At 34.8% G+C, this 27,500-nt stretch overlaps 1 protein-coding gene across 3 annotated transcripts in view; it reads left to right on the top strand.

Annotated features, from left to right (window-relative positions):
- LOC115211947 overlaps positions 1–27,500 on the top strand; it is a 1,127,226-nt gene that overhangs the window by 619,159 nt on the left and 480,567 nt on the right. For all 3 annotated transcript variants that reach the window (XM_036502953.1, XM_036502951.1, XM_036502952.1), the window contains one exon: positions 8,876–9,211. In XM_036502953.1, coding sequence (XP_036358846.1) covers positions 8,876–9,211 — 336 coding nt within the window. The remainder of the gene's footprint in view (positions 1–8,875; positions 9,212–27,500) is intronic.

The following is a 27,500-nucleotide window of genomic DNA, read 5'->3' as shown; positions in this document are numbered from 1 at the left end:
AAACAGGAGTGAAAGTATAAACTAATGGAGAATATAAGAAAGAACATAGGGTAAGAACGAGTGAGGTTCGTGGTTCGAGAGGAAAAGTGAAAGTAAAAGTAAGAGAATGATGATGGCGGGGAGGGGATGGTGAAACAGAGCAGAAGTATCGATGACGCAGGCATTATCATAAGTAACATTACAGTCTTCTTTCAGAGGAAGAAACCATTTGCAAGACTTTTTGATATCAAGTAAAGTGAAGTTTATATTCCTTTGCTATATAGCGTTGCCAAAGATACATTCGTTATCATGTACTTAGTCAATGATGTCATCATTGCTGCCATCGCTGTCCTCTTTTACATGTTAATCGTCATCGCAGTCATATCGTCTTAATTCTTTTCCTCCATTAAATCACTCCTACAACGTTAATTTCTGCAATGCTAGATTAAACCTGTCTAAACTAGAAGTTCTCGTTTCTTTATTGCCCACAAGGGGCTAAACATAGAGGGGACAAACAAGGACAGACAAGGGGATGAAAGGCAAAGTCGACCTTGGCGGAATTTGAACTCAGAACGTACCGGCAGACGAAATACCTATTTCTTTACTACCCACAAAGGGCTAAACACAGAGAGGAAAGACAAGGACAGACAAATGGATTAAGTCGATTATATCGACCCCAGTGCGTAACTGGTACTTAATTTATCGATCCCGAAAGGATGAAATGCAAAGTCGACCTCGGTGGAATATGAACTCAGAACGTAACGGCAGACGAAATACCTATTTCTTTACTACCCACAAGGAGCTAAACACAGAGAGGAAAGACAAGGACAGACAAATGGATTAAGTCGATTATATCGACCCCAGTGCGTAACTGGTACTTAATTTATCGACCCCGAAAGGATGAAATGCAAAGTCGACCTTGGTGGAATATGAACTCAGAACGTAACGGCAGACGAAATACCGCTAAGCATTTGGCCCGGCATGCCAACGTTTCTGCCAGTTCGCCGCCTTATCTACAACACTTTATAATACTTCCTCTTCTTCCACCTTTTTTTACATAGCTACTGTTTTCTCCTTTCACTATGACAGAAAGAGAGAAACGAACCCACAAAAATACTTTACACGTAACTTACTGCTTTACATATTAAGGTTATAAACGTTATGCTGCACTGAACTGTCGTTTCCGTAGTAACGAGAATAAAAAGTCTTCACTTGAGTTTCATATTAATTTTCTGTTTTAACATTGTTAACAATGTAATAATATTCTATAGCTATCAATTCTATTACTATCTCTACATTTTCCTATCTATCTATCTATCTATCTATCTATCTATCTATCTATCTATCTATCTATCTATCTATCTATCTATCTATCTATCTATCTGTCTATCTATCTATCTATCTATCTATCTGTCTGTCTGTCTGTCTGTCTGTCTGTCTGTCTAGCTAGTAGCTAGCTACTTTTCTCTATCTATCTATGTACCTGCCTACCTACCTACCTATCTACCTACCTGTCTGTCTATCTGTCTGCCTATCTATCTGCCTGCCTGCCTGCCTCTCTCCCTCCCTCACTCCCTCACACCATCCCTCTTTCCCTCCCTACCTCCCTACCTCCCTATCTACCTACCTACCTAAATACATACATACCTATCCATCTATCTATCTATCTATCTGTTTGTCTTCATAACTAGTTTGCTATCGTATTTATCTTTGTATAATGATGGTAAGGTCACAGCTGGAACACCTTTGATCATAATAGGTCTGTCAACTAGGTTTGACCTGAGGTTAAACAACAAACACTAGCATACTTTTACAGAATTTTCTATACAGAGTCCCTTCAATATCATACTCTTCAATCAGATACAATTTTCATTGCTGCTCTTGCACTGTTCCGGCTAACTTTGCATGTAGACCTGCCAAGGTTAGTTTACTTGCCGTTTTAAAGCAATTCGTTCGTGTGTAGAGAAACAAACATTAGGCAGGTCGATTTTCATTGTTTTATCAGTGATTATGACCAATCATATGTTTGTAATCGTGATAACCTAAAATTTAAAGTTTCAGTAACTGCTTCGCCTGTGAGAAAGACGAATACCATTGCTAGAACACTGTTTAACATAGATGTGTTCGATCAGGACGAACTAGGACTAAACAACAGCACGTGTATCAACAATCATACTAAAATACAATGATATTAAAATCAAATGTACAAGAGTTAATCAGTGAAGTGTATACTGTAAATCCTCGAGTATAATCCGCATTTTTTCCCCAAAATTTAAAAGTCAAAATCCCTAGTGCGTACTATATACGAGGTTAAAAATGAAAACTATTTTCCAAGTAATGTCCGAGTCTCTATTTGCTGTCCGGCAATGTTTATTCAGACGCATTTTGTGATGTCGGGCGCGAAAATACCTTGAGCTAAGCCTGAAAGCAATGAAGTCATAAAAGAATCATCCATAACTTACAGTAAGCAACATTAATTAAAATAAAAGTATTCAGAACACCAAATAACATGTATCAAAAACAATTTGCAAACATTCCCATATAACAAAATGCACAAAAAAAGCTACATGTTTGCATTATGTTATATATACAATAATAATAAAGAACGTTACCGTATACATTTTTACAAACCAAGGACATTATATAGACCTCCTTGATCCAAGTTAGCGAAGGGGAGCGTATTATACACAAGGCTTAGGTTTTTCAGAGGTCCGGTCACCTAAAAGTCTCCTGCGTATTATACTCAAGGGCGGACTATACTCGAGGATTTTCAAGTTAATATCACCAAACATATCTTAAATATAATGCAACAACTTCATGCAGGGAATTTTTTTTTCGTTGTTAAGGCATTACTTTTACACACATGTTGGTTAGATAGCACAGAAACTGTCAAATGAGAAAATCCCATGAAAAACAAGACAACAAATTGTTCAGAATTTCGGAATCCCCTACATTTAAACTACACTTAACAAACAACAAACGACGGATATTGCAAGATGAAAAAAATGTAAAAGCTTTGATCTTATTTTTAACAATATCAATTTGTTCTTTTCTCTTCTTCTTGCTGTGGCAGTTGTTGTTGTTGTTGTTGGTGGTGGTGGTGGTGGTGGTGGTTGTGGCTGTTGTTGTTGTTGTTGTTGTTGTTATCATCCGCCGGTCATTTCCGATCAAGTAAAAAACTACAGGCTAAGGCCGTGACAGTCTCGTCTTTTTGTATGTCAAGTACTGAAATTGTTCGACGTATCCTTCTTTTTGTAAGACAGTAGGATATATTTTGAAAGATTCTTTGAACTGCTTTGTCTTATAGATAAAACAACAGCGTGCGTAGATGTTTCCTCATTGGCTCCGAGTAGAATATCTGTTTTGTAAAGGAGACATTACATTCGATGAAATCGTCAGTAGCGTATTACTTACAATCATGTAATCTATATGATATTGTAAAAACAACAATAAGAATAATTGGGGTTGCTTTGTAGCAGAAGAGAAATAATATCAAATTTAATTCTTTTCTGCAAATAAAATTACCATTCTTATTATTGTTGTTGATGCGAATTATATTTCAGTTGTCAGCGTTGTTGTGTTTCCTCTCTTTGCAAAATAATGATAGACAGCCAAAATACTGCTGAAAATGTGATCTTGGTATTTGCTTAATCTAAATTATCAATAACAAGGAAGGAAATGGTAGGATGCCATGTCGAGAAATTGTATGGCTAATTTACGAATGAATCCTATCCTCATATTATTTAAATATCACTGTACTGCCATATGTACTAGTATGGTATTACATATATACGTTTGTGTGTACACATACACGCACATATGTGTGTGGATGGATGGATGGATGGATGGATGGATGCAAGTGTAGGTGGGTTAGCGTTCGTACATACAACTCCGCCCCTTGTGCGTGAATTTGGCAGGCGGAAACTGTATGGAAACTCGTGGTGTATGCATGTATGTATGTATGTATAAGTATATATATGTGTGTGTGAATGTGTGTATGTGTGTATATATATATATATATTGTGTGTGTGTATGTATATATATATATATTTATATATGTGTGGTGTATATATATATATATGTATGTGTGTGTATACATACATACATATATATATATATATATATATATATATATATATATATATATATATATATATATATATATATATAGGGAGAGTTTACGAAAAAAAGCAAAAGACGAAGACAGGTGGTGTACAAGACAAACAGATGTATTAGTAGAACGCTCAGGAATAGAAAAAGGTCCTTTACGTTTAGAGCCTACGTTCTTCTACAGAAAGGGACACAGAAAAAAACAAGGAGAGAAACAAGGAGAGAAAAAATGTTTGTAGTGGCTAGCGATCTATCATGGCGACCTGTCTGAGTTTTTCCCACCCACTACCGCTTGACAATCGGTGTTGGTGTGTTTACGTCCCCATAACTTAACGGTGCGGCCAAGGAATCCGATAGAATAAGTACCAAACCTTAAGAAATAACAAATACTGGGATAGAATTAGGGTAGACTGCATGGTCGCAGTCCAGTTATTGAAGCAAGTAAAAGATAGACGATAGAGGCACATCGCACACACATACATTACATCCATCATGCACACGCATACATACATACATACATACATACATACATACATACATACATACATACATACATACATACATACATACATACATACACAGGCTAAGAGAATGGAAAGAAAGAGAAGATGAGAAAGTGGTGTGTTAGAATACAATACGAGCAAAGAGATCATGTTCTCGGCAAATGTCGACAATCTTTTTCTCAATTCCTTGTTTCTCTTTAATTTCCCTTTGTAAATGTCGATTCGTATTAATGTTGCAACACTTGATTTTTCCTTCAGTAGCAGCTTTCTGTGTATAGCTTCCATATTCCAGCAACCTGTCAGTCAGTGGCTGAGACAACGTTGCTAAACAGGTTGTGGAGACGCAGTGAAAGCTGACAGGAAAAAGGAAAGATATGTTGATAGGGATTTTTGATGTCAACTGGATTAACTGCCTACTTTCGAAATATTTATTTATTTACCTATTTATTTAATATTTTTAGTCTTCCATGTTGCTCAGTTTATTTCTAAATAATAATTTTATCTGATTTAAGCACATTTCCAACAATTTTGAGGGGAAAGATGTTAATCGATTATATCGATCCCATTGCTTCATTGCTGTTTTGTTTTATAGATCAGGGTGAGACAAAAGATAAAGTTGTCCTTATCGGGATTTGAACTCAAATTCTCGCAAAGAGCAAGAATAAGTGCCATGCAAAGCGTCTAAAATCTGGGGTATTTGTTAATCAATGCCGTTCAAAGCTATGACTTGGCTTGTACTTTATTTTATCGACCCTGGAACAGATACTGCAAGAGATTTTATCCGACGCAATAATGATACCGCCTATCTTAATTCTTTCTAACTTTGACACAAGGCCAGCAACTTAGAAGGGAGGAGCAAATCTATTACATCGACTCCAGTGCTTGATTGGTACTTATTTTATCGACCCCAAAAGGGTGGAAGGCAAAGCTGACCTCAACTGAATTTGAACTCGTAGCGTAAAGAACCGGAAGAAATTCTACTAGCTCGCTGCCCTTAGTAATAATCCTTTCTACCATAGGAACAAGGCCTGAAATTTTGAGGGATGGGATTAATCGATCATAGCAACCCCAGTGTTCGACTGGTACTTAATTTATCAACGCCGAAAAGATGAAAGGTAAAGTCGACCTCGGCGGAATTTGAATTTAGAACGTAAAGTCGGAGGGAATACCTATTTCTTTACTACCCACAAGAGGCTAAACACAGAAGGGACAAACATGGACAAAAAAAAAACAGATTAAGTCGATTACATCGGCCCCAGTGTGTAACTGGTACTTAATTTATCGACCCCGAAAGGATGAAAGACAAAGTCGACCTCGGCGGAATTTGAACTCAGAACGTAGCGGCAGACGAAATACTGCTAAGCATTTTGTCTGGTATGCTAACGATTCCGACAGGTCTCCGCCTTAATCTTTCAAGTAACAATAATTATTGTTGTTAGTGAAAGCGTTGGGTTGGCAGCATTGTCAGAATGTCGAAAAATATAATATGCAATATTTAGCTTTTGAGTCCAAATCTCTCCGTCACCAGTTTTGCTTTCCATCTCTCTGAGGTCGATAAAATTTCTGATTTAGGCACATGTCCAGTAATTTTGAGGAGAGGGGTTTAGTGGATGTCATTGATTCCAGTACTTAACTGGTACTTTAATTTATCCGTCTCGAAGAATGAAGTGCAAAGTTGAACCCGGTGGGAACTGAGCGCAGAACATAAAGAGCTTGAAGAAATACCATGAAGAATTCATTCCAACGCTGTGGCGATTCTGTCAACTCGCCACCTTCATAGTCATAATAACCACTTCTACTATGGCCTGGAATTTGGGAGGAGGAGTTTAGTCGATTACATTGACCCCCAGTATTCAACTGGTACTTAATTTATTGACCCCGAAATGATGAAAAGCAAAGTCTACCTCGGTGGAATAAAGACAGACGAAATGCCTCAGAGCATTTAGCCCGGCGTGTTAATGATTCTGCAAGTTCGCCGCCCGACTTAACAGCAACAACAACAACACCTTCACCACCACCACCACCACCACCACCACCAACAACAACAACAACAACAACAACAACAACAACAACAACAACAACAACAGCAATAATAATAATAATAATAATAATAATAATAATAATAATAATAATAATAATAATAATGAAGATTCCATTTTATTTAAAAAGCACCAGAACACAAATACTAGAATACCATACAGTATCCTCGACAATATTTATGCGAAATACATTCATACAGGGTTCAGTCCTACTATGTGGCACCTTGGTTAAGTGTCTTTTGCTATGACCTCGGGCAGAGTAAAGCCTTGTGACAGAGAAAGAAATAGAAAGGCGACTTTACATGCAATCCACGTTCAATAAACTGAGTTGCCTACTCGTTAAAATTTAATGCAAGTGCTTGAGTATTCTAAGAACACTCATATCTATTTCTTTACTACCCACAAGGGGCTAAACACAGAGAGGACAAACAAGGACAGACAAACGGATTAAGTCGATTATATCGACCCCCAGTGCATAACTGGTACTTATTTAATCGACCCCCGAAAGGATTAAAGACAAAGTCGACCTCGGCGGAATTTGAACTCAGAACGTAAAGACAGACGAAATACCATAGAGCATTGCTCCCGGCATGCTAACGTTTCTGCCAGCTCGCCGCCATTTCTAAGAATACTCATATCCTTAACGTCATGCTCAGCTAGAATCGATTCACTCACAAGGTTTGAGGTCGACTCTGGTTTGTAATAAAAGAGCTTTGCCCAAGGTGCCGAGTAGAGGGATCAAACTCAAAACCTGGTGATTGCGATGGAAACTTTTTAACCGGTGAGCTTGCTCGAATACATAACACACACACACACACAATACATACAGACACGCTGCATTCGTGTATGCATTCTTATGTAAAACGGGAGCACATAACAAACCTATTTTCTGCTCACTGCAATGCTTTGTTACAAGATTAGTTTGATATTATATCCAATTTCATCACCCTCTCATCACTATCACAGCCATCTTCCCACTACCACGTTATATGGGTTTCGTGTTTATTCTCTCTTTATGACATACACATACACACCTACCTGCACACCACAAGCCATTGCTATCGCCATCATCATTATTTCAACCACACCTATACAATTTCGTATCCTTTCCTCTCAAACAGGATGCTGGTAAATTATATTGTTTCCGGTGAATTAAATGGTTTTTATTTATTAGTGGCTGGTTGAGGAGAAAGAAAGGTGTAGCTATACCTCTGAGCTGCAGCACAATACAGGTTCCTAGTTAACTCCGAAACTAATTTTGCTGCACAGGAAGAGAATAAAGCGGAAGTAGAATTCGTTTCAAAGGGAGATTTCATTAAATTATCAAACAACGTAGTTCCGAATATCTACCTGCATGAATCCATGTAAATCTATACAAATGATTATGTGGTTGTATATATGGATATAATTTCATACATATAGACATATATACATCCTTACTTTTAGGGGTATCTAAAACTACACTACCAAATATGCTTCTCTCTTGTTTAGGCTGTGTGGTAGTATTTGAGGGAGATATGGATGCAGTTTCTTGTAGGTTGATCGACTTTATAGTGGCTTTGTTAGTTCGATTCGAGTTTTGTTGAATATTGAGATGTTTACGAAAAGAAGGCGGGAATGATAAAATTCTACTTTGGCATTATTTTATTACCTTCCTTTTGGCAAGACAAAAAGCTTCCCGATTATTGAGTAAATTTAATGTTCGGGGTTCATGTCTTTCCTAAATGTATCAATTGCCTAATATAAACTGGCTACAACTGAAAATTAGAAACACGAGAGAGGGTAAAAAGAGGAAGAGATAAAGTAGCGATGAATCGAATTAACAGAAACAATGGATTACTTGCGAATTGTCTGCGGTTCATGTCCTTTCATGAAGCATCACCGAATCCATGACGAATACTATTTATTATCTTTCAATGTTCCTGACTCTGCCTGGAAATAGGCACACTGAATATATCACTTGTAACTGTAAATAAATGAGATTACTGTATAAAGGTGAGATTTGCGTTGTTATGAACTTGGTCTTTGATACAAAGTTCTCACATCCCTTACATATTTGTGCCATTAAATCTATCATAATCGCACCTAAAGAGAAAATTTATTTGCTATCTTCGAACCCATTCCTTCCAATATTATATTATATAATTATATTATTTTGAGAGTAATTATAACCAACATTTCCCCTGTCCAAAATTATATATTTCAGCTTTTATAATTTAATCTTCTCTTTGTTTCTTTGCACAGGACTTAGTGGTTTGGTGGAATCCATGACAAAGTCTGCAAGTTTAGGCGGACAGCAGGTTCTTAACTGCCACGTTTCCTTACCGGTAGGGAAAAAGAAGCCCCACGTGATCCAGTGGAATAAGGCCGGTCTTGATCAGCCAGTCTACATGCGTTACGACAATTACCCACCACAGATTAACGGCCGCTTTGAAGGTCGGCTCAAGATAATCCATGGTATGTCATTAGAAATAAGTCACATCCGAACACAGGACGAAGGCTGGTACGAATGTAAAGTAATATTCCTGGACATTGAAAAATTCACGGGAAACGGCACGTGGGTTTACCTCAAAGTAAACAGTGAGTACAGATATATTTTCCTTATTTTTTAAAAAATATATTTGTGATTTATTTCCTTTTTGACCAAGCCAATACTTCATTTCCATGTCTTTATCGAAAACAATGAAGTTCTAGTTGACAGAACAATAAAAAGCTAGGCAGCAGATCTAATGGTTGTGTCTGGTACGAATTGTGCCCATGATCAAGGCATTGGACTCATATCGATGAAATTTCATCAAGTTTGGAGTAGGTTTCATGATGAGGTATATTTCGCCGATCTAGACAGCGACAGCTTTAAACAATTGACAAGGGCTTCGTTAGCTTAATGTTCTCAGTTCAAGTTACTTTTTGAAGGGCATTGTGTGTATATTTCGGTTTTGTATCATGCATAAAGACTGGCAATGGAATTTTAAACTTAAATGATGAAATTGTTACCAGACTAGCAATCACAATTGATATAAAAGAAAAGAAAATCAGTTTTAATACATTCAGTGGTGTATAAAATAAGAGATGTTGAGATCCGTAACTTTAGAATCAATTTCAATTTCAGATTCAAATTTTCAAGTTAAAAAAAAATTCATTTCGATTTTCGCAGATTGTTCTGTTTTCTATCCAGTACTGTTTGGAAGTATTTCGAGCTGATAAAATCGTTGCTGTACAGCACAAAATGCTAAAGTTTCAGGCCTTGTGTCTATAGTAGAAATAATAATAATTATTATTATTGTCGTTGTTGTTGTTAATATTAATATGTTCACTATTGTTGTGGTTGTTACTGTTTTACTGCTGTCTTATTTCTCGTATAATTTAGTTCGTTAAAAATAGTATTTACTTCAAAGAATCTTTTCACTTACTCATTAAACAGGACAGACTGTACTATGACGGATCTTTAACTATAACCTATGAACACTGAAAGAAACATTTCAAGCGTATTATTGCGTTAGCTTATTATCATTACCGTTCAATTAACTTCCGAAGACCGAGTATTTGGATTTGCTTTATCACATTCCCAGTAAATAAATCTTGTTAATTTCTTCCTCAAGCAGTTGAATTTTTGTTTTTAGGTGAAGATAGAAGTTATATTTGAACTGCTGCTCTATGGAAAACACATAGTGTGTGTGTGTGTGTGTGTGTGTGTGTGTGTGTGTGTGTGTGTGTGTGTGTGTGTGTGTGTGTGTGTGTGTGTGTGTGTTTGAATGCATAGATGCGTGTGCGTGTTAGAGAAAGATAGAGACAGACAGACAGACAGGTAGATAGACAGACAGAAACAGAGAGACAAAGAGAGTTATCAGCTGGTTTAAGCAGTCTTCCAATTAAAATTGGATTTCTTATGTGAGAAACAATTGTTTTTGGTTGATCGTGTTGTTGTTATGAGTAAAAGTCAATTTCTAGACAATCTTTCTATGACCTTTTGTTTGAGACTACACAATATAAATCGTGTCTTTGTGAATGTCACATCAATTAATTGAGATACATTAACTTAAATTATCTAAGTTATGTGAAAGCCACAGCTCGCCGAATCCGCAAGATGTGGACTATCAAATGAAGGAACAGTATTACCGGTTTAGCAGAGACGACTCTATACTATGATCTTAGTAACATATTTAACTCACGGGTGGCTGGAATTAGATGATATAATGTAGTATAGCGCATAGTTTTACATATGTACGGGTGTTTGTATTTGTTTATGTGTACATGTGTGTACGTGTGTGTATGTAATGTCGTTAGTCTTACCACAAATTATAGAAAGCAATATGAAATAAAGCATAGGGCTATATGAAAAAAATATTTATGAATAGTAAACTAAGCACGGACATACTTTAAGATTCATAGCAAAACCGGTGAATTAAAAAAATATTGTGTATTATACATTCGTCAGTACAATCTTTTTTTATTCAACCCAAACGAGGCTGTAACTTGTAAGGAATACTGTAAGGAAGAAATTTAAACATTTGTGTGGTTAGTTGTCTCACTTTGCCTTTATGAATTTGTGTGTGTGTCTGTGTGCGTGTATGTGTGTGTGTGTGTGGTGTGTGTGTGTGTGTGTGTGTGTGTGTGTGTGTGTGTGTGTGTGTGCGCGCGTGTGTGTGCGTGTGTGTAGATGTGTCTGTGTGTATATGTACATGAGCGGGTATGTGAGCGTTTTGTAAAGAGCAGATAATTTACCATAAATTCATAATTCTCTCCATTACGCCATCCATTACTGATTACTAGCAGTCTCGTTGACGTTGAATAAAGTTTTCGGCACTGACGAACGAAAAGTGCTTCGAATCAGAAGGACTCACAAATCTCAGTGTGTTCTTCATTAGGTGTTTCTTTTGAAAGAGTGTACTAGTCTTTTAAAAATCTGGTATAGGTTACGTAAAGACTTACAAAGAAAATAGTATCTGATTATTTTGTTTAGCTGGATGTCAGTACTGATTAAACAGACCTTTCTTTTTGACTGAAACGTTCTATCTATGATCATTGCGCTCTGAATTTCTTTTTTTCGTCCATAATGTATTACGGACTACATCATATAATGTTTCCTCTCATTTTTAAGGATGGTAGGGTCGACTATGAGAGGAATTCGACTACTATATCTAGTGTATCGAGTGACTGCACAGATATATTTTGCTTTTAGCTTTGTTCACCTTTCAGCTGAACTTGTTTGGACGAGTGGTGGACTAGAACTGACAATCGAAGCGTCGATGCTTATAGGGCTAGTATTCACCATAAGTACACTTAACCTTCGACATGCCATGTTGCCTAATATTGCAAATAAGGACAAGAGAGAACAACTCGCTGAGTATAAACAGCGGATGCAATGTATATCCGTTGGTATAGTTATATATTGCATTCGCAATAGTTCATCAACCCCTATAAGGAACATTTTAGAGAAGGCTTAGCTATACGGAACTGGTTCAAACTAGATTCACTGCACCTGGGGCAAAAAAAAAGGTGCCTTTAATCATAGGTCCACTCAAAGTTAGCCTTGATCTAAACAACAAGGGAGATAATCATGAGATTGTCAAAACATTGAAGTGTCGGAACTGAATTAGAGTTTATAAGGCGAGCATATAGGAGAGGCAATTAAAACTTGTTTATCATAGCACATCAAATAATGAATTGTCATTCGCATAATAAGACTAGTGGAGGCGCGTGTCTTAGTAGTTAGGGTGTCAGCATCATGATCGTAAGATTGTGGTTTCGATTCCTGGACCGGGCGACGCGTTGTGTTCTTGAGCAAAACACTTCATTTCACGTTGCTCCAATCCACTCAGCTGGGAAAAATGAGTAACGCTGCGATGGACTGGTGTCCCGTCCAGCTGGGGAACACATACACCATAGAAACCGGGAACCCAGGCCCATGAGCCTGGCTAGGCTTTAAAAAGGCGCATTTATTTTTATTTTATAAGGCTGCTCACTAAAGTATTTTATCTTTTACCTTTCTTTTCCCCTTTTTTTTTGTGCATTTCCTTAGTGTATATTCCCATCGTTCATTCTGAGAAGGTGAATGAAAAAATCAGTAGAGCACCGGACAAAATACTTTGTGATATTTAGTTACGTCCGTTTTGTATTCAGAATTTAAGTCGTATTCGTGTTCTCTTTCCTGTTTATCTTTTTGGGGTTGATAAATACCAGTCAATGCATAAATATGGGTCTCGATGTAATTGACAACAGTATTGCAAGACAGTGCCCCTCCCTTCACTCTCACAGTTTTCCGGCTTTCCTGTTTCCTGTTTTCGTACATGGGTCCTTACTTTCTGTTATTAGTTTTGTTGTCCTTTCTCTCCTTCCTCAGCCTTGCTTTCCATTTCTCATGTTCTTTTCCCATTTTTATAGTTTTTACTATCATTCGTTCACACATTCTTTTCAGCCTTCTTTCTTAGATTCATGTTTGCATTCTTTCATTTTCCTTAACTTCTTTCTACTTCACCACTTTCTTCCAGCCTTTATTAGTTGCTTTTTTTTCTTCTTTGATGTCCTTCAGTTTATTCTACGCTTCGTTGCCAAACTTCTTTTCTTTTTCTTTCTCCTCTATTCCTTTCATATATCCCTTCGTTCTGTTTGATTCCTTTTCTGCCTTCTCTTCCTACTTTTTCATTTTCTTTCTTTTCTATTTTCTTTTGTACAAGCGAGCAACAAAGACGGCTCAGCGTCGTGCATATTTAGATAGATAGATAGATAGATAGATAGATAGATAGATAGATAGATAGATAGATAGATAGATAGTAGATAGACAGACAGACAGACAGACAGACAGACAGACAGACAGACAGATAGATAGATAGATAGATAGATAGATAGATAGATAGATAGATAGATAGATAGATAGATATGTAGATAGATGCGTAGATAGATAGATAGATAGATAGATAGATAGATAGATAGATAGATAGATAGATAGATAGATAGATAGATAGATAGATAGATAGATAGATAGATAGATAGGTAGATAGATAGATAGATAGATAGATAGATAGATAGATAGATATATAGATAGATAGATAGATATGAATTTCTAAGGAAAGTGGTTTGAATTGCTGGATGTGACTGGAGATGTGGGTTAAATAGAGGTGTAGAGCGAAGCAAATATATATATATATATATATATATATCTATATATATATATATATATATATATATATATGTGTGTGTGTGTGTGTGTGTGTGTATTTCTAAAAGGGTGTCAAAGAAGAAATTGTAATGGCTAGCACTTAATTCTGCATTTGAGATTGAGGAGAAGGTAGAAAAAATATTACCAAATAAAAATTACGAAGCAAAAAAAAACACAAAAGAAACCAATATAATCACGAAAATAAAAGAGATCTCACTATTCCAGTTCCGTTAGTGCAATAAACATAACAGAGTAAAAGAACTGCTTCTAATTCGGATTCTATATTATATGGAAATGTGTGATATTACTTTAATCCCTTAACTCCTAAACTCCCACACAGGCAACCACAAACTCTGCGATCCTTTTAGGTTTATGGCAAATATAAGAGCAATTGCTGGGGTTTTGTTTATGATGTTATGTATACCTTTTAGCTAAGATCATGTGCGAAATGGTTTTATGGAGATTAAATGAATATATATGGATAAATTATTTTTTTTATTTTTTCAGTTGTCTTTTTTTTTTTTTGCGTGCTTTCACTGCACGACTGAGTATTGTCCTGTGTGCGTCAGGCATGTCCAGTATTTTTGGTTCGATTTTTATTGTATTTACTATTGTATTAAAAAGTATTCTATGCAATATGTGTGCGGTGCCAAATAATGCTATTTTCTGTATGTTGTTGTTATTTAGCCCCAGGTATGTCCTAACTGAACAAATCAATAATCAAACATCATACCAACTTTAACCACTGCGTTTCGTTATGGGTATCTAGGACTATATGTCCAATTAGGCTTTTATTGTCAAAGTGTTAGATATTTCTTGAAAGTCTAGAAACCACATGGACGCCCCATCATTGGATCTGTATAATAATAAGCTCTGGGATTTGGTTGTGTACGGCGTTATTGTCATAGGTATTATTTCTGCTGTCAGCTCTCGCATTATGGTTATGAATATTTCAGTTATTTTTATCGGGATAAATTTCTCCATTTCTTTTAGCAATGCATCATTCAATGAGGACTGATACTTGAATTAGAAAGTACTTTCTTTCTTGGCTGTCCTTAATAATAATACCTGGATCATTATCTTTAATTTCCCTGTCAGAGCTGACATGCTCAACAGTATGTTCGCATTGTAGTTGGCTGAGATAGTTTCAGGGTCAGCAGAATTGTTTCTGTCTGATAAAATACATTGCGGAATGCAACGATGTTTTTATTTATTTATTCATTTATTTATATTTTTTACTGCTCTGAGATCAAAATCCACCGAAGTCAATTTCGCCTTTAATCCTTTATCAGCCGATAAGGTAACGCAGCAGTCAAAAACTGAGCCAATTTTATCCCCTTCCCCTAGAAATTTATGGTCTTGTGTCACTGTAAGAAAGTTTTATCATTTGAGGTGGAAGAAATGTAACAGCGTCGTACAAAATACTTTGGAGTAATTAATTATGTGTTGAGAGGTTCGATATTATATGTCGATTTATACTCTGTCAAGTGCGTTAATCATTGTTTACCTGGAACGAAAAAATGAGAACTACTTATGCTATCATACATATATGTGTGTGAGTGTGTGGTGTGTTTATGTGTGTTTTTGTGCGCGCGCACACATACACGCACGCACGCACACGCACACACACACACACACACACACACATATATATGTACTGTGTTATCTAAAGTACTGACACAGCGTGTTTGGATAAATTGTGAATTATTTCACAATGTATGTTGCATAAACATACAATCACTCCCGCTGGGCCCATTTAAACAGCAATGCCGAAGGTATATTTATTAAGGATACGTATTTGAACTTTATTCACAATTTAAATTAACATTATAGCTACACAAATATTGACATACACACAGGTACACATAAACAAAGACGCTCACATATGCACACACGTGAGCGCACGCACGCACACACACACATATATATGATGTGTATATGCCCATTACTTTATATTTATTATACCTTCAGAATACATATGGTTTGGGTATGTGTGGATATTGCAATTTCCTCTGGCTATTTCCGTTATTTGGTACTATATAAAAACTTCTTTCGGTTGAACAACTTATGCTTCTATAAAGCTCTTTGCTATCGTTTGGATTACTCTCAAAATATTGTCTTTGTTCTTTCAATCGAATCGACAATAGACTTGAACTATTCTTGTCTATATTGTCATGTATTCAGATCTTTTTTTATTCTCTCTCTCTCTATCTATCTATCTATCTATCTCTATCTCTGGTTTTTCATTTAGTCTCTCTAACAATTCAAGAATTCAATTAGATTATTCCAAACAATTAGGGAAATATAACGGCCGTTTTACAGCAATGTTAAGACGAAATATTGAGTTGGTATGATCCGCTAGGTAAATTAATATCTCACTGAGACCAAAGTCAGTTGTTATCGATATTCTTATAAACATTTACTGTATAAGTGTGTGTGTGTGTGTGCATTTATGTGTGTGTACGTCTCTTTGTGTGTTTGTGTATTTATGCGTATGTGTGTATGTATTGCTGTTGTTTACTTCAGGTCAGCCTTACTCGTAACATTTTCTAACGTGTTTTTCCCTTTTCATGAGAATGTCTGGTTCAAGGGAAAGTTAGCTGGTATTTCTTGCAGATCGAATGAACATGTTCAGGCTCGCAAGTAAGCTTCTATTTGTGAATGTGTGTATGTATGTATGATCAATTGAAGATATTCACGGCATTCAAACACAGCATTTATTTTCTGACCTTTTTAAACACATTTTCTCAAAGACATTTGCTTAAAAATATTTTTTTTGTTTCATTATTATTCAATAGAGAAATATTTATCTGACAGATGCATTTGAAGAAGCATCAAATGAATTAATTTGATGAGGTACTTAATCCATTCTATAGGAGAATGAAACAATAATTTTCAAATCAGTTAAGAACCGACCGGTTTTATGTGTGAGTAGAACATTATGGCCGTATGGAAATCACTTCTTCATAAAGGGAGAAAATACACATTAAAGACGAGCCAAAGGAATCCATATGCAACTACTTGGCTTGCTGAAAATAGCAACGAAATTTTCCCTCAAAGCTCATGCTACAGTCTTGCAAGCAAAATGGTACATTAGATATTGTAGATCTTAAAAAAGATGCGGTGGTCACAGTTGGAACGCCCATGATCATAAGTCTGTTTGATCAGGAATAACATGGACTAAAACAATAATAACAACAACAGCAGACTAAATAAATTATTTAAATTTCAATTCGTTTATGTTAATCGAAGACTTTCGGTAAGTCACAAGCATCACAACGTCTCTTACAGTTACATAGATACAAATCCCAGGTTTACGATTATTTAAGATTAAATAAGAAGTATTTCTTTCTTTCTTTTACATTTTTCAATTTAAAACATACCAATGAGACTCTATTTCTAATGAATTTCAAGTATTTGTTCCGATTGAAATCAAATCAAATGAAAAAACAGTATTTACAGACGATTCTTCTGAAGCGAAATATATACAGATAGATTGATGAAGTAACTGATTTTTTTTTTTGTCCTTTCTTTTCTATCTGTCGTCCGTCTTTTTTTTCTTGCGTGGTTTCTATTCTCTCTATATAGGTTGCTTTGCATAAACAGATATAACACAATTTGATGGAGGAGATAGTGTTTCGATCCTTCTTTTACTTTTCATTTTGTCATTTAAAAAAAATTTTATTTTATCATATACATTTTTTCAAAACAATGAAACGTATATAGATGGGTATATGGGAAAGATAGATAGACGCATTTGTTTTGTTGATTTGTTTGTTTTCTTAATTTCTTACAGACGAGACTTATAAACAAAACCAAATAATCCATATCTCATAAAACTTTTTTTTAATATTTTCAATTACTTTTTAGATTTTTACAAAATTTGTAATAAATAAATTAAAAACTATAAACATATAAATAATTTAATACGAATAAGAATTAATAAATATATGAATTATTCTATTTGTTTTATTTTTTGTTGTTTTTTTATTTGGCTTATTTTTTAACTGTTTGGCTTGTTTTTTAGTGCCCATTTAGAAATAAAAGTTAGACTTGTATACAGTAATTTCTGATTAATAAAAAAAAATATCAAAGAAATGTTTAATATATGTGTCTGTATCTTTCACCAAAATCGATTAAGAGTTAGACTTTACCATATTTCATGATGAAAAAAAATGAACATTCTTTAATTCAAGATAATAATAATAATAATAATAATAATAATAATAATAATAATAATAATAATAATAATAATAATAATAATAAATGAATAAATAAAATGTTTGCTATGAAATGAAAACTTTCTAACATCAGTTTGTGATTGGCAAGTTCAATGCACCGCTTGCGGCATCACCTGAAGCAAAATACATTTAAATTCTTGGTGAATTAATACATTGGTGTGGTTCAAATGGCCAACTGCAAAAGTGTGGTTGTAAAACAGAGACCACAGCAGAGAGGTCACTCTCAGTTGGTAATCAGGAAAAAATCAAGATCTGTGAACGTCCTTGATAAACCTTAGTCGGTGTCCTATTTCATTTCCTTGTATATGCTTTTTCTTTTCTTTTCTCTTCTTTTGCATACTTGTTGTTCATATTCAATGAAGAACCTCAGCCCTCGTGTAATATATGCTTCTAATGTTTCTCATCAGTTGTACTTGAGACATTAAAGGAAAAAGAAATCATTACTCTTATTAATGTCAATGAAGCACTAGAACTGTGACGTAGCCAGAATTTGTGACCTTAGTTTCTTGTTATAAATCTGTTTCTTTTTTTTTATTATGAGACAGCAGAATGGTAGCATCAGAAGAACACAGAATTAAGTTCTTTGCTGTATAGAGTTACGTCTTTTCATGTACTGAGTTTAACTTTGGTGTCATGTGAATTGAGAACGTAAATGGCCATAATGAAATACCTATCTGACATTTTGCTTGTGGCTCTAACGATTCTGTCGTTTCACTGCTCTTATACAAAGCCCAGCATCACAGCAAATGATAACTTCAATACTCACATAATGAAGAAAGACACGAAAGTTTAATCAATTCTTTGACTGGATAAGTCGATTATATCGGCCCCAGTTCCCAACTGGTACTAATTTTATCGACCCCGAAAGTATGTTGACCACGGCAGCATTTGAAATCAGAGCGTAAAGTTGAAAAAAATGCATTTAAGGATTTTGTCTGGCGTGGACAACGAAGAATATCTATAAAAAGATTGGGGGTACGCACACACTCAAACACATACAGGCTCATTTTAACCATTCTTTCGAAATTTAGAGAAAGGCCTGCAATTTCAAGTACTGTTAGTGAATGTTTCTCGTTCAGAGATTTAGAAATAATTTTTCATATATATATATATCTATATATATATATATATATATATATATATATATATATATACAACATAATATCATGAATAGCGATAGCGAAACCGGTCGATATATAAACTATGTAAGTGTGCGTATTTTCCTTTTTTAATTTCTTATATATATATATTATATTATATATATATATATATATAACATTAAAGGCTTCCAAATTAAGAAGCGAGTGCCAGATACACAAAAAGGGGATATCCCCTTTTTGTGTATCTGGCACTCGCTTCTTTATTGGAAGCCTTTTAATGTATTTATATATGAATGACGTATAGTCTAATGACTAATTCGTCTTTTGTGCTAGGTCACTGGTAATAATAATTTATTTTTATTACCTTATTTACTATGTTTATATATATGTATATATTTCAATTTCGGTTTACCAAATCTACTCACAAAGCTTTAGTCACCTCGAGGCAACAGCAGTAGACATTTTTTCAAGATACCACGCAGCAGGCTTGAACGTGAAACCATGTGGTTGGGAAGCAAGCTTTTTACTAATCACCACGTCTATGGTTGTGTGTGTGCATGTATATATAATATATATATATATATATTATATAATTATATATATATTATATATATTATATATATATATATAATATGTGTGGTGTGTGTGTGTGTATGTATGTATGTATATACAGAGAGAGAGAGTAAGAAAGGAAAGGAAAAAGAGGGGAAGCGTATGATAGAGATATACAACTGTGAGAGATCACACGATTGTTAGAATAGTAAAATGGTATTCTTAGTGATCTATATAGTAAAGCACTTTTCCAATACTCTTTAACAGTGTGTTAATCTATACACTTCTTTTATATTATATAATAATTCTATGATAACACGTCTTTCTACTCTCTTCGCGCTTATCAGAGCTACGCGTTGTATTTAGAACGTCAAATTAAGCTCCTGAATCTTGTAAAAGCAATCATAATTTCCATATCTAGGAATACAAAAATTATCAGTGCTAAGTAAGCGTCTGAAAGGGAGGTCATTATATTGGGAATTATGAATAAATTCTATGGAGGGATATTGCTTATTAGCGAAATATAAGACGAAACAATACTGGGACATCTGCTTGCGTCTATCATTACTGAACAGTTCTATGAAATTATCGACCCAGAGAAATGGAGATATTTTCTTTTGTCTTTTCCATCTAAACTGAAGTCCAAATTAATCAGTCTTAATCATTAGTTAGACAGCAATCAAGTGTGCCTATAGTTGCATTTACATCTAGAAGCACTTAAGTATGTATGTGTATATATATGTATATATAATGTACATATATATATATATATATATATATGTATATATATGTATATATATGTATATATATATATATATGTATATAGATATATAGATCTATATATATATATATGTATATATATATATATATATATATATATATATACATACATATTTATATATGTATATATATGTATATATATATATATATATTATATATATATATATATATATATATATATAATATATATATATATATATATATATATATATATGTATAATATATAAACAGAAATCTAGAAATCTTGATGGATATATCATATGCAAACGCACACATATATGTACATATATTTGTGTATATGTATGTGTGTATGTATCTATGTACGTTTGTATGTAGTAATATAAGCATGCATATATATATATATATATATATATATATATTATATATAATATATATATATATATATATATATATATATATATTATATATATATATATATATTTATATATGTATGTATATTTGTTTGAAACTGGTGATTCTCTCTGAGCTTCACGTTCAAGTGATCGTTCAGGCGACAACATCTGTGTTGTCGCCTAAAAGCTCGCATCGAGTGAGAAATTCTGAGTAACGACAGGGGGAATTACTAGCTTCGAGCAAATAAATATACTCTATAACATATATTTAATGATATTTCTCTCGTTTATTTCTAAATGGAAATGGAAAGTTGTGATAGTTATTATTTTCCACAACTTTCTATGTGATGTAAGCGAATGATTTGAACCATGATCACAATCAGATTGCCACGGAGTTAATTCCTCTCTGAAGTGTTGAAACATTGATCTATATATTCAATTATATACATTATGTGTGTTTGCACGCGCGTGTGTGCATGCATGCAAGTGTGCAGGCGCGCATGTGTGTTTGTGCTTACACCCATAGAGAAACACACATACACACAGATAGATAGATAGATAGATAGATAGATAGATAGATAGATAGATAGATAGATAGATAGATAGATAGATAGATAGATAGATAGATAGATAGATAGATAGATAGATAGATAGATAGATAGATATACAGATGACAGACAGACAGTCATAGAAATATTTTGAAATGTCTTAACACAATTACAGATGTGCGTGTTTGTGTAATGATGTGTGTATATGCGTATGGGTATACTGAGTATAATTATTTGTCTGTTACGGTACTTTCACTGGTATGGTATGGTCGTGGCCGGACTATTCATATAGATGTCATACCATTTGTAAAATTTGAGTGCAGGTTAAAGAGGTGGGGTGTTGAACTCATGTGGCAACCAGAAGGGAAGCTACTAATTTAGAAAAATTAAGTTGTCTCCCTTGTGATTTCTGAGCACGTTATGTAAAATGGTAACAATATTTTTCATACTGTGACATTTAAATACTCCTATGCATAAACACATCAATAATCATTGCAGGTGAAACTGAGCAATAACGGGCAAGTATCTAATGTATTATACTGTCTAATACATGTATATCCGCTCTATAACAGTATGCGTGATAAAAAAGAAAGGCCGGTTATTGATCATTGGCTTTTGGACATGGCTGATATGAGGATAATCAATAAACAAAAACTATTAGTATCATATTCTACAAATTCCGGCATATAGCCATTACGTTAGAGTAAACTGAAATGCCGCCTCGCATAAACTATTGGACTACTGGTTCGCAGATCTTGAGTTTAAATTGGAAGGGTTTGGAACTATCGTCATTTCATTTGATGGCAGCCAACTCTCAGAACGTTGGGAAAATGTTGTTGTTTTTTTAAATTTGTTTCTCGTCTCTACATTCCGAGCTCAAATTCCGCCGAGTCAACCTTGCCTTTTATCTTTTCGGGGTCGAGAAAATAACTTGCCAGTCAAGTATTGAGGTCGGTGGAATGCTGGTCTTAGATCTAAATAAGAGTCTTATAATCATTAGGCTTCGTAGAAGCGACCTCAATAGGTATTTTAGTGCTAAAATAATTAATGCAAAGATGTCTATAAAGATAATTAAAAATATTCATGAGGTGAACAACAAATTTGTCAATGTAATTAATTAGGCAACTGCGGGAAATAACTCTGAATACTTCAGGTCCCCTTCAGACGCCATTCATTAAGTGTGTTCTTTATGGTAATTGTTGATGTTGAGAAAAATCACAAAGTAAATAGACATACCAAATGGCACATTAACCGACGCACGATAATAGAATATAATTTAGAATAAATAATCCAAAGCATGAAAAACGTTTAGATAGGTTAGTGTTTACAAATTTAATATAAACGTTTTTTTTTTCCTTTATAATTAACATAGTTACATACTCTTTTACTCTTTTACTTCTTTCAGTCATTTGACTGCGGCCATGCTAGAGCACCGCCTTTAGTCGAGAAAATCGACCCCAGGACTTATTCTTTGTAAGCCTAGTACTTATTCTATCGGTCTCTTCTGCCGAACCGCTAGATTATGGGGACGTAAACACACCAGCATCGGTTGTCAAGCGATGTTGGGATGACAAACACAAGCACACAAACAAACACATATACACACACATGCACATATATACATATACGACGGGTTTCTTTCAGTTTCAGTTTACCAAATCCACTCACAAGGCTTAGGTCGGTCCGAGGATATAGTAGAAGACACTTGCCCAAGATGCCACGCAGTGGGATTGAACCCGGAACCATGTGGTTGGTAAGCAAGCTACTTACCACACAGCCACTCCTATGCCTACATGATGAGAAAAATAATATACTAATATTAGTTATTGACTACATTAGCTTGTTGCTCGGAAAATAGAGGAAATACACTCAAGATGTACTTAGGTTTAATGTTGACTTCATCTCGGTTTATCTCACTAGAGATGAAGGGGAAAATAATGCGCCTTTCTCTTAGACAAGATGTTAACGTTTTGTCTGAAGAGAAGGATTTGACTTATAAATGCATGCTTATTGCTACAGAAAGAGACTTGCCCATTGGATGTACAAAGTCATATAATATTGAACAAAATTTTAGGAAGATTGGGACCGCGAAGTTAACAAACATAATGATCTCTTCTCCAGGGTTTTCATGACATAATGATACATTCATGACATAATGATACATTCATTTACGTATGTGTATATCTAGCATGCATAGAGCTATATTATCGACAAGCATCGACATGTCTTCGTCTTTTTTTATATATACAAGACATGACTGCACATTTTAAGATACTGAAAATAGCCGTTTGTATAATACAAAATTATGCATATTCATGTATTATCGGCAAGCAGATACATATTTACAGTCATCTACCTATAGAAATCTCTCTCTCTCTCTCTCTTTCTCTCTCTCTCTCTCTCTCTCTCCTCTCTCTCTCTTTCTCTCTCTCTTTCTCTTTCACTCTCTCTCTCTCTTTCTCTTTCACTCTCTCTCTCTTTCTCTCTCTCTCTCTTTCTCTCTCTCTCTCTATCTCTATCTCTCTGTCTCTTTCCCTGTGTCTCTCTCTCTCCCTATACGTTCATATATATATATATATATATATATATATATGTATATATATATATACAGAGAGAGAGAGAGAGAGATTCATATGTATATATAGACATATAAGCATATATATATATATATTCACTCATAAATGCGCATATATAAATGTATACAACTTATATATATATATATTTACTTGTTTCAGTCATTTCACTGCGAACATGTACATATATATATACATTAATATGCATGCATGTGTGTGTGCATCTGTGTGTGTGTGTGTTGTGTGTGTGTGTGTGCGTGTGTGTGTGTGTGTGTGCGTGTGTGTGTGTGTGTATGTGTGTGTGTGTGTGTGTGTGTGTTTTGCAGCTTGGGCTACGGGACACTCCCTCATGATTAGACAACTAGAGACGTACAGGAATTTGACACTTCCCATTAATATTATCCCCACCAGCGATGCCGAACAGCATCTCTGCTGCCAAGGGAATAACCAGATTCTTTGATCCAGTCTTTAGCAGGCATTATTCCTTCCTGTTATCCCCTCGTGTGTGAGAGTGCGCGCGGCTTAAGGGATATATGTGTGCGTGTATGTATGTATGTATATATGTATGTGTATATGTATATATATATATATATATAATATATATATATATTATATATATATATATCTATATATATATACACATAAACACACATACATACACACACACACATACACACAGGCGTTAGATGTGTTTCCATGAACGGAAATGTATATATATCGGTAGAAAGATATTTAACTTGAAGACAGCGAGACGAACGAAAGCAGTAGGGACTGGGAAAGATTTCGGATGCAGCACGGATATATACAGAAAAATAAGCAGTCCAACTGACAGATTGTCAGATTCCTAACTTTGGTTATTTTAAGAGCTCCATTTATCCCTTTCTTTTTTTCTTCTTTTCTTTTTCTTTTTTCTTTTTTTTTTTTGAAACTTATTTTCCTGTTTGTATCAAAGCTGATAGTTCGTTAATTACACTATTGGCTCTATTCCAATTGAAACCGGAATCATTATATCTACTGCAGCTTTATTCATTCACTAGAAAACTGATTTACTCGTGGAGGTGACCAGCTGTCCATTGCAAGCCACCCTGCAATTAGCAATCATCTTGCATAGAAAGTCCGATGGATGATGGCCAGCAATTGGGCCTTAGTCTCCGGCAATATATCCTTATAGATGTGCTCACCTACTTTGCTTTGTCCCTTTCTCGTGTGTGTGTGTGTGTGTGTGTGTGTGCAGATGCATACATACATACAAAAACGCATATATGTGAACATGTGTATGTATGTATGTATGTATGAATGTATGTATATATGTATGTATGTATGTATGTATGTATGTATGTATGTATGTATGTTTGTATGTATGTATGTATGTATGTATGTATGTAGGGAGGATGTAATATATGTGTGTGTGTGTGTGTGAGAGAGAGAGAGAGAGAGAGAGGAGAGAGAGAGAGAGAGAGAGAAAGCATACAACTGATAAGATTGTGTCAGTTTCTATATCCTTTTTTTTCCCCACTAGATCTCATAACTTCCAGTTCTTTGCATACCAGCTATAGCTGACTGCTAATACTGATCAGATATTGATAGGTTCCGTCTCATCTTTGAAATCCACCACATTCTTTCAAATCATTCTCTTTCATCGGATACTTACCCTGGCGGTCAATTCTTGTTTTCTATTATAACATACTATTGTTGTTTACTCCCAGGCCCGCGTTGATCGAGTCGACCTATGATCAATTCATTCTATTTGTGACTGCATTATCCAGTGTCTCCTTTTTAAAACGGTAGAATAAGATTTGAACCTTTGGTCATTAATCTTGGATAATGACTGAAAGAATACGATCGCGAATGCAAGCTGCCTAGATGGGTCTTTGGAGTAACCGTACTCGAAAGAGTGCATATCTCGGAGATCAGGAAGACACTGCAGGTAGAGCCACTACTTCACCGGTTTGTGAGATCAATGCTCCGCTACATCGGACTAGTGGATAGAATGTCTGGGGAAAGAGTTGCTGGACAAGTTTTACTGGCAAAACCAACTGCAGGAAACCCAGAGGTAGACAACTAGTAAAATGGTTGGATAACATCTATGAGTTCAGTTCGTCTCGCTTGGGGATAGAGCTGGATCAACTGGGGACTGATGCTTCTGAGAGGATCCGATAATAACCCTTCCATGAATATGTTGGTGCAGATGAGATAAGATGAGGGAAACCGAGAAACCGCGTAGCATTTCATTGATGGCTTGTGGTATGTTGTACGATTTGTTCATGTTTGTGGATCTCCAAATATTTCTACGTTTTCTTATTGGCTGATTAATTTTAGTATTTACTGACTTCGCCATTATGTTACGACGGTACACTTGTTATCCTAAAATTCCTTAATGATATCAGAGCTATAAAGATTTGAAGTATGTATAAATTTTTTCCAGATGAGTCTCTAAAATTATTTTAAAAATATGACTTTCATCTACAGCAAAAATCTTGTTTCCTTCCTCCACCCAGTCATGTAGTTACTTCCTGTGGAGCTTGGGAAAGCCTAAATATGAAAATTCCTAGAGAAATCAAAACTGGTGAGAGTGAATCTCGTTTGAACATTTTATTCCAGCTGTAAATTACTTCAGCTAATAGAGTACTTTTGTTGCAATTTATTGATAGGTTTTGCTGTCAGAGGATGATGGTTTCAGTGACTTCACAGCCATTGGGAATAATATATAAATTTCCATGAATTTGGTTCTTTATAATAGGCTTTCTTGTACTCCATTCATGCACTAAGTTGATTTTTTCCTGTCTACTGTCTTCTTGTGAAATACTGCTCTTTAATTATTAACAATCGATTCTTGCCGTGGTATTAGAATCTTATTCTGGTAAGCGTTTGTTTACTTCTAAGTTACGTATATTACTATGAATGCTAGTATCTTGCATAAAATCGAAAGGCAATTGACCTGTAATTTTTAGGATCACCTGCTTTTCCCATTTTTTATACGAAGGTTGTTGTGCCTTCCGTCAGCTTTTCATTCGAGTTGGGTTATTTATGAATGCATATTTATTGCGTAGTATTTTTATCTAGGAATTCTAAATATTGCTTTCCCCAATTGATTTATTTTCTTTCGGTGCCTTGTATTATTATTATATCTACTCTATACTTATCCATTCCTCTTGATATATGACACATTATTCTATTTCGTTTTTCTTTGATAATCTTTTTAATATTAACCTTCTTACCAGATACTTTTTTAAACTTCTTCTACGGCTGGAGAATCGTCAGTTTATATGGATTTAGTTATTTACTTCTCTATATATTTTCATTGCTGATATGCTTATAATGTTGTTTTAACTTTCATATATTATTAATATGGTTCAGTTTACTTGTTTTTTAAATGTTTGGTTTCCGTATTCGTTTGTACGGTTTTGTATGTTATCGGTGATTTCAGTACGAAGCTCTACATTCGCTGCATTGGATGAAGTGTACATTAACCGATTGATATCCGACTTCTCTATCTTCTGCAGACGAACTTGTTATTATTTTTAAGGTATGATTAGCCTATTTGATTGACGTTATGCATTAAAACG

This window comes from Octopus sinensis, linkage group LG5 (assembly GCF_006345805.1).
Source record: "Octopus sinensis linkage group LG5, ASM634580v1, whole genome shotgun sequence".
Classification (NCBI taxonomy): domain Eukaryota; kingdom Metazoa; phylum Mollusca; class Cephalopoda; order Octopoda; family Octopodidae; genus Octopus; species Octopus sinensis.
Note: the sequence above shows the minus strand (reverse complement) of the source record. Positions and strands in the feature narration are given on the sequence as shown.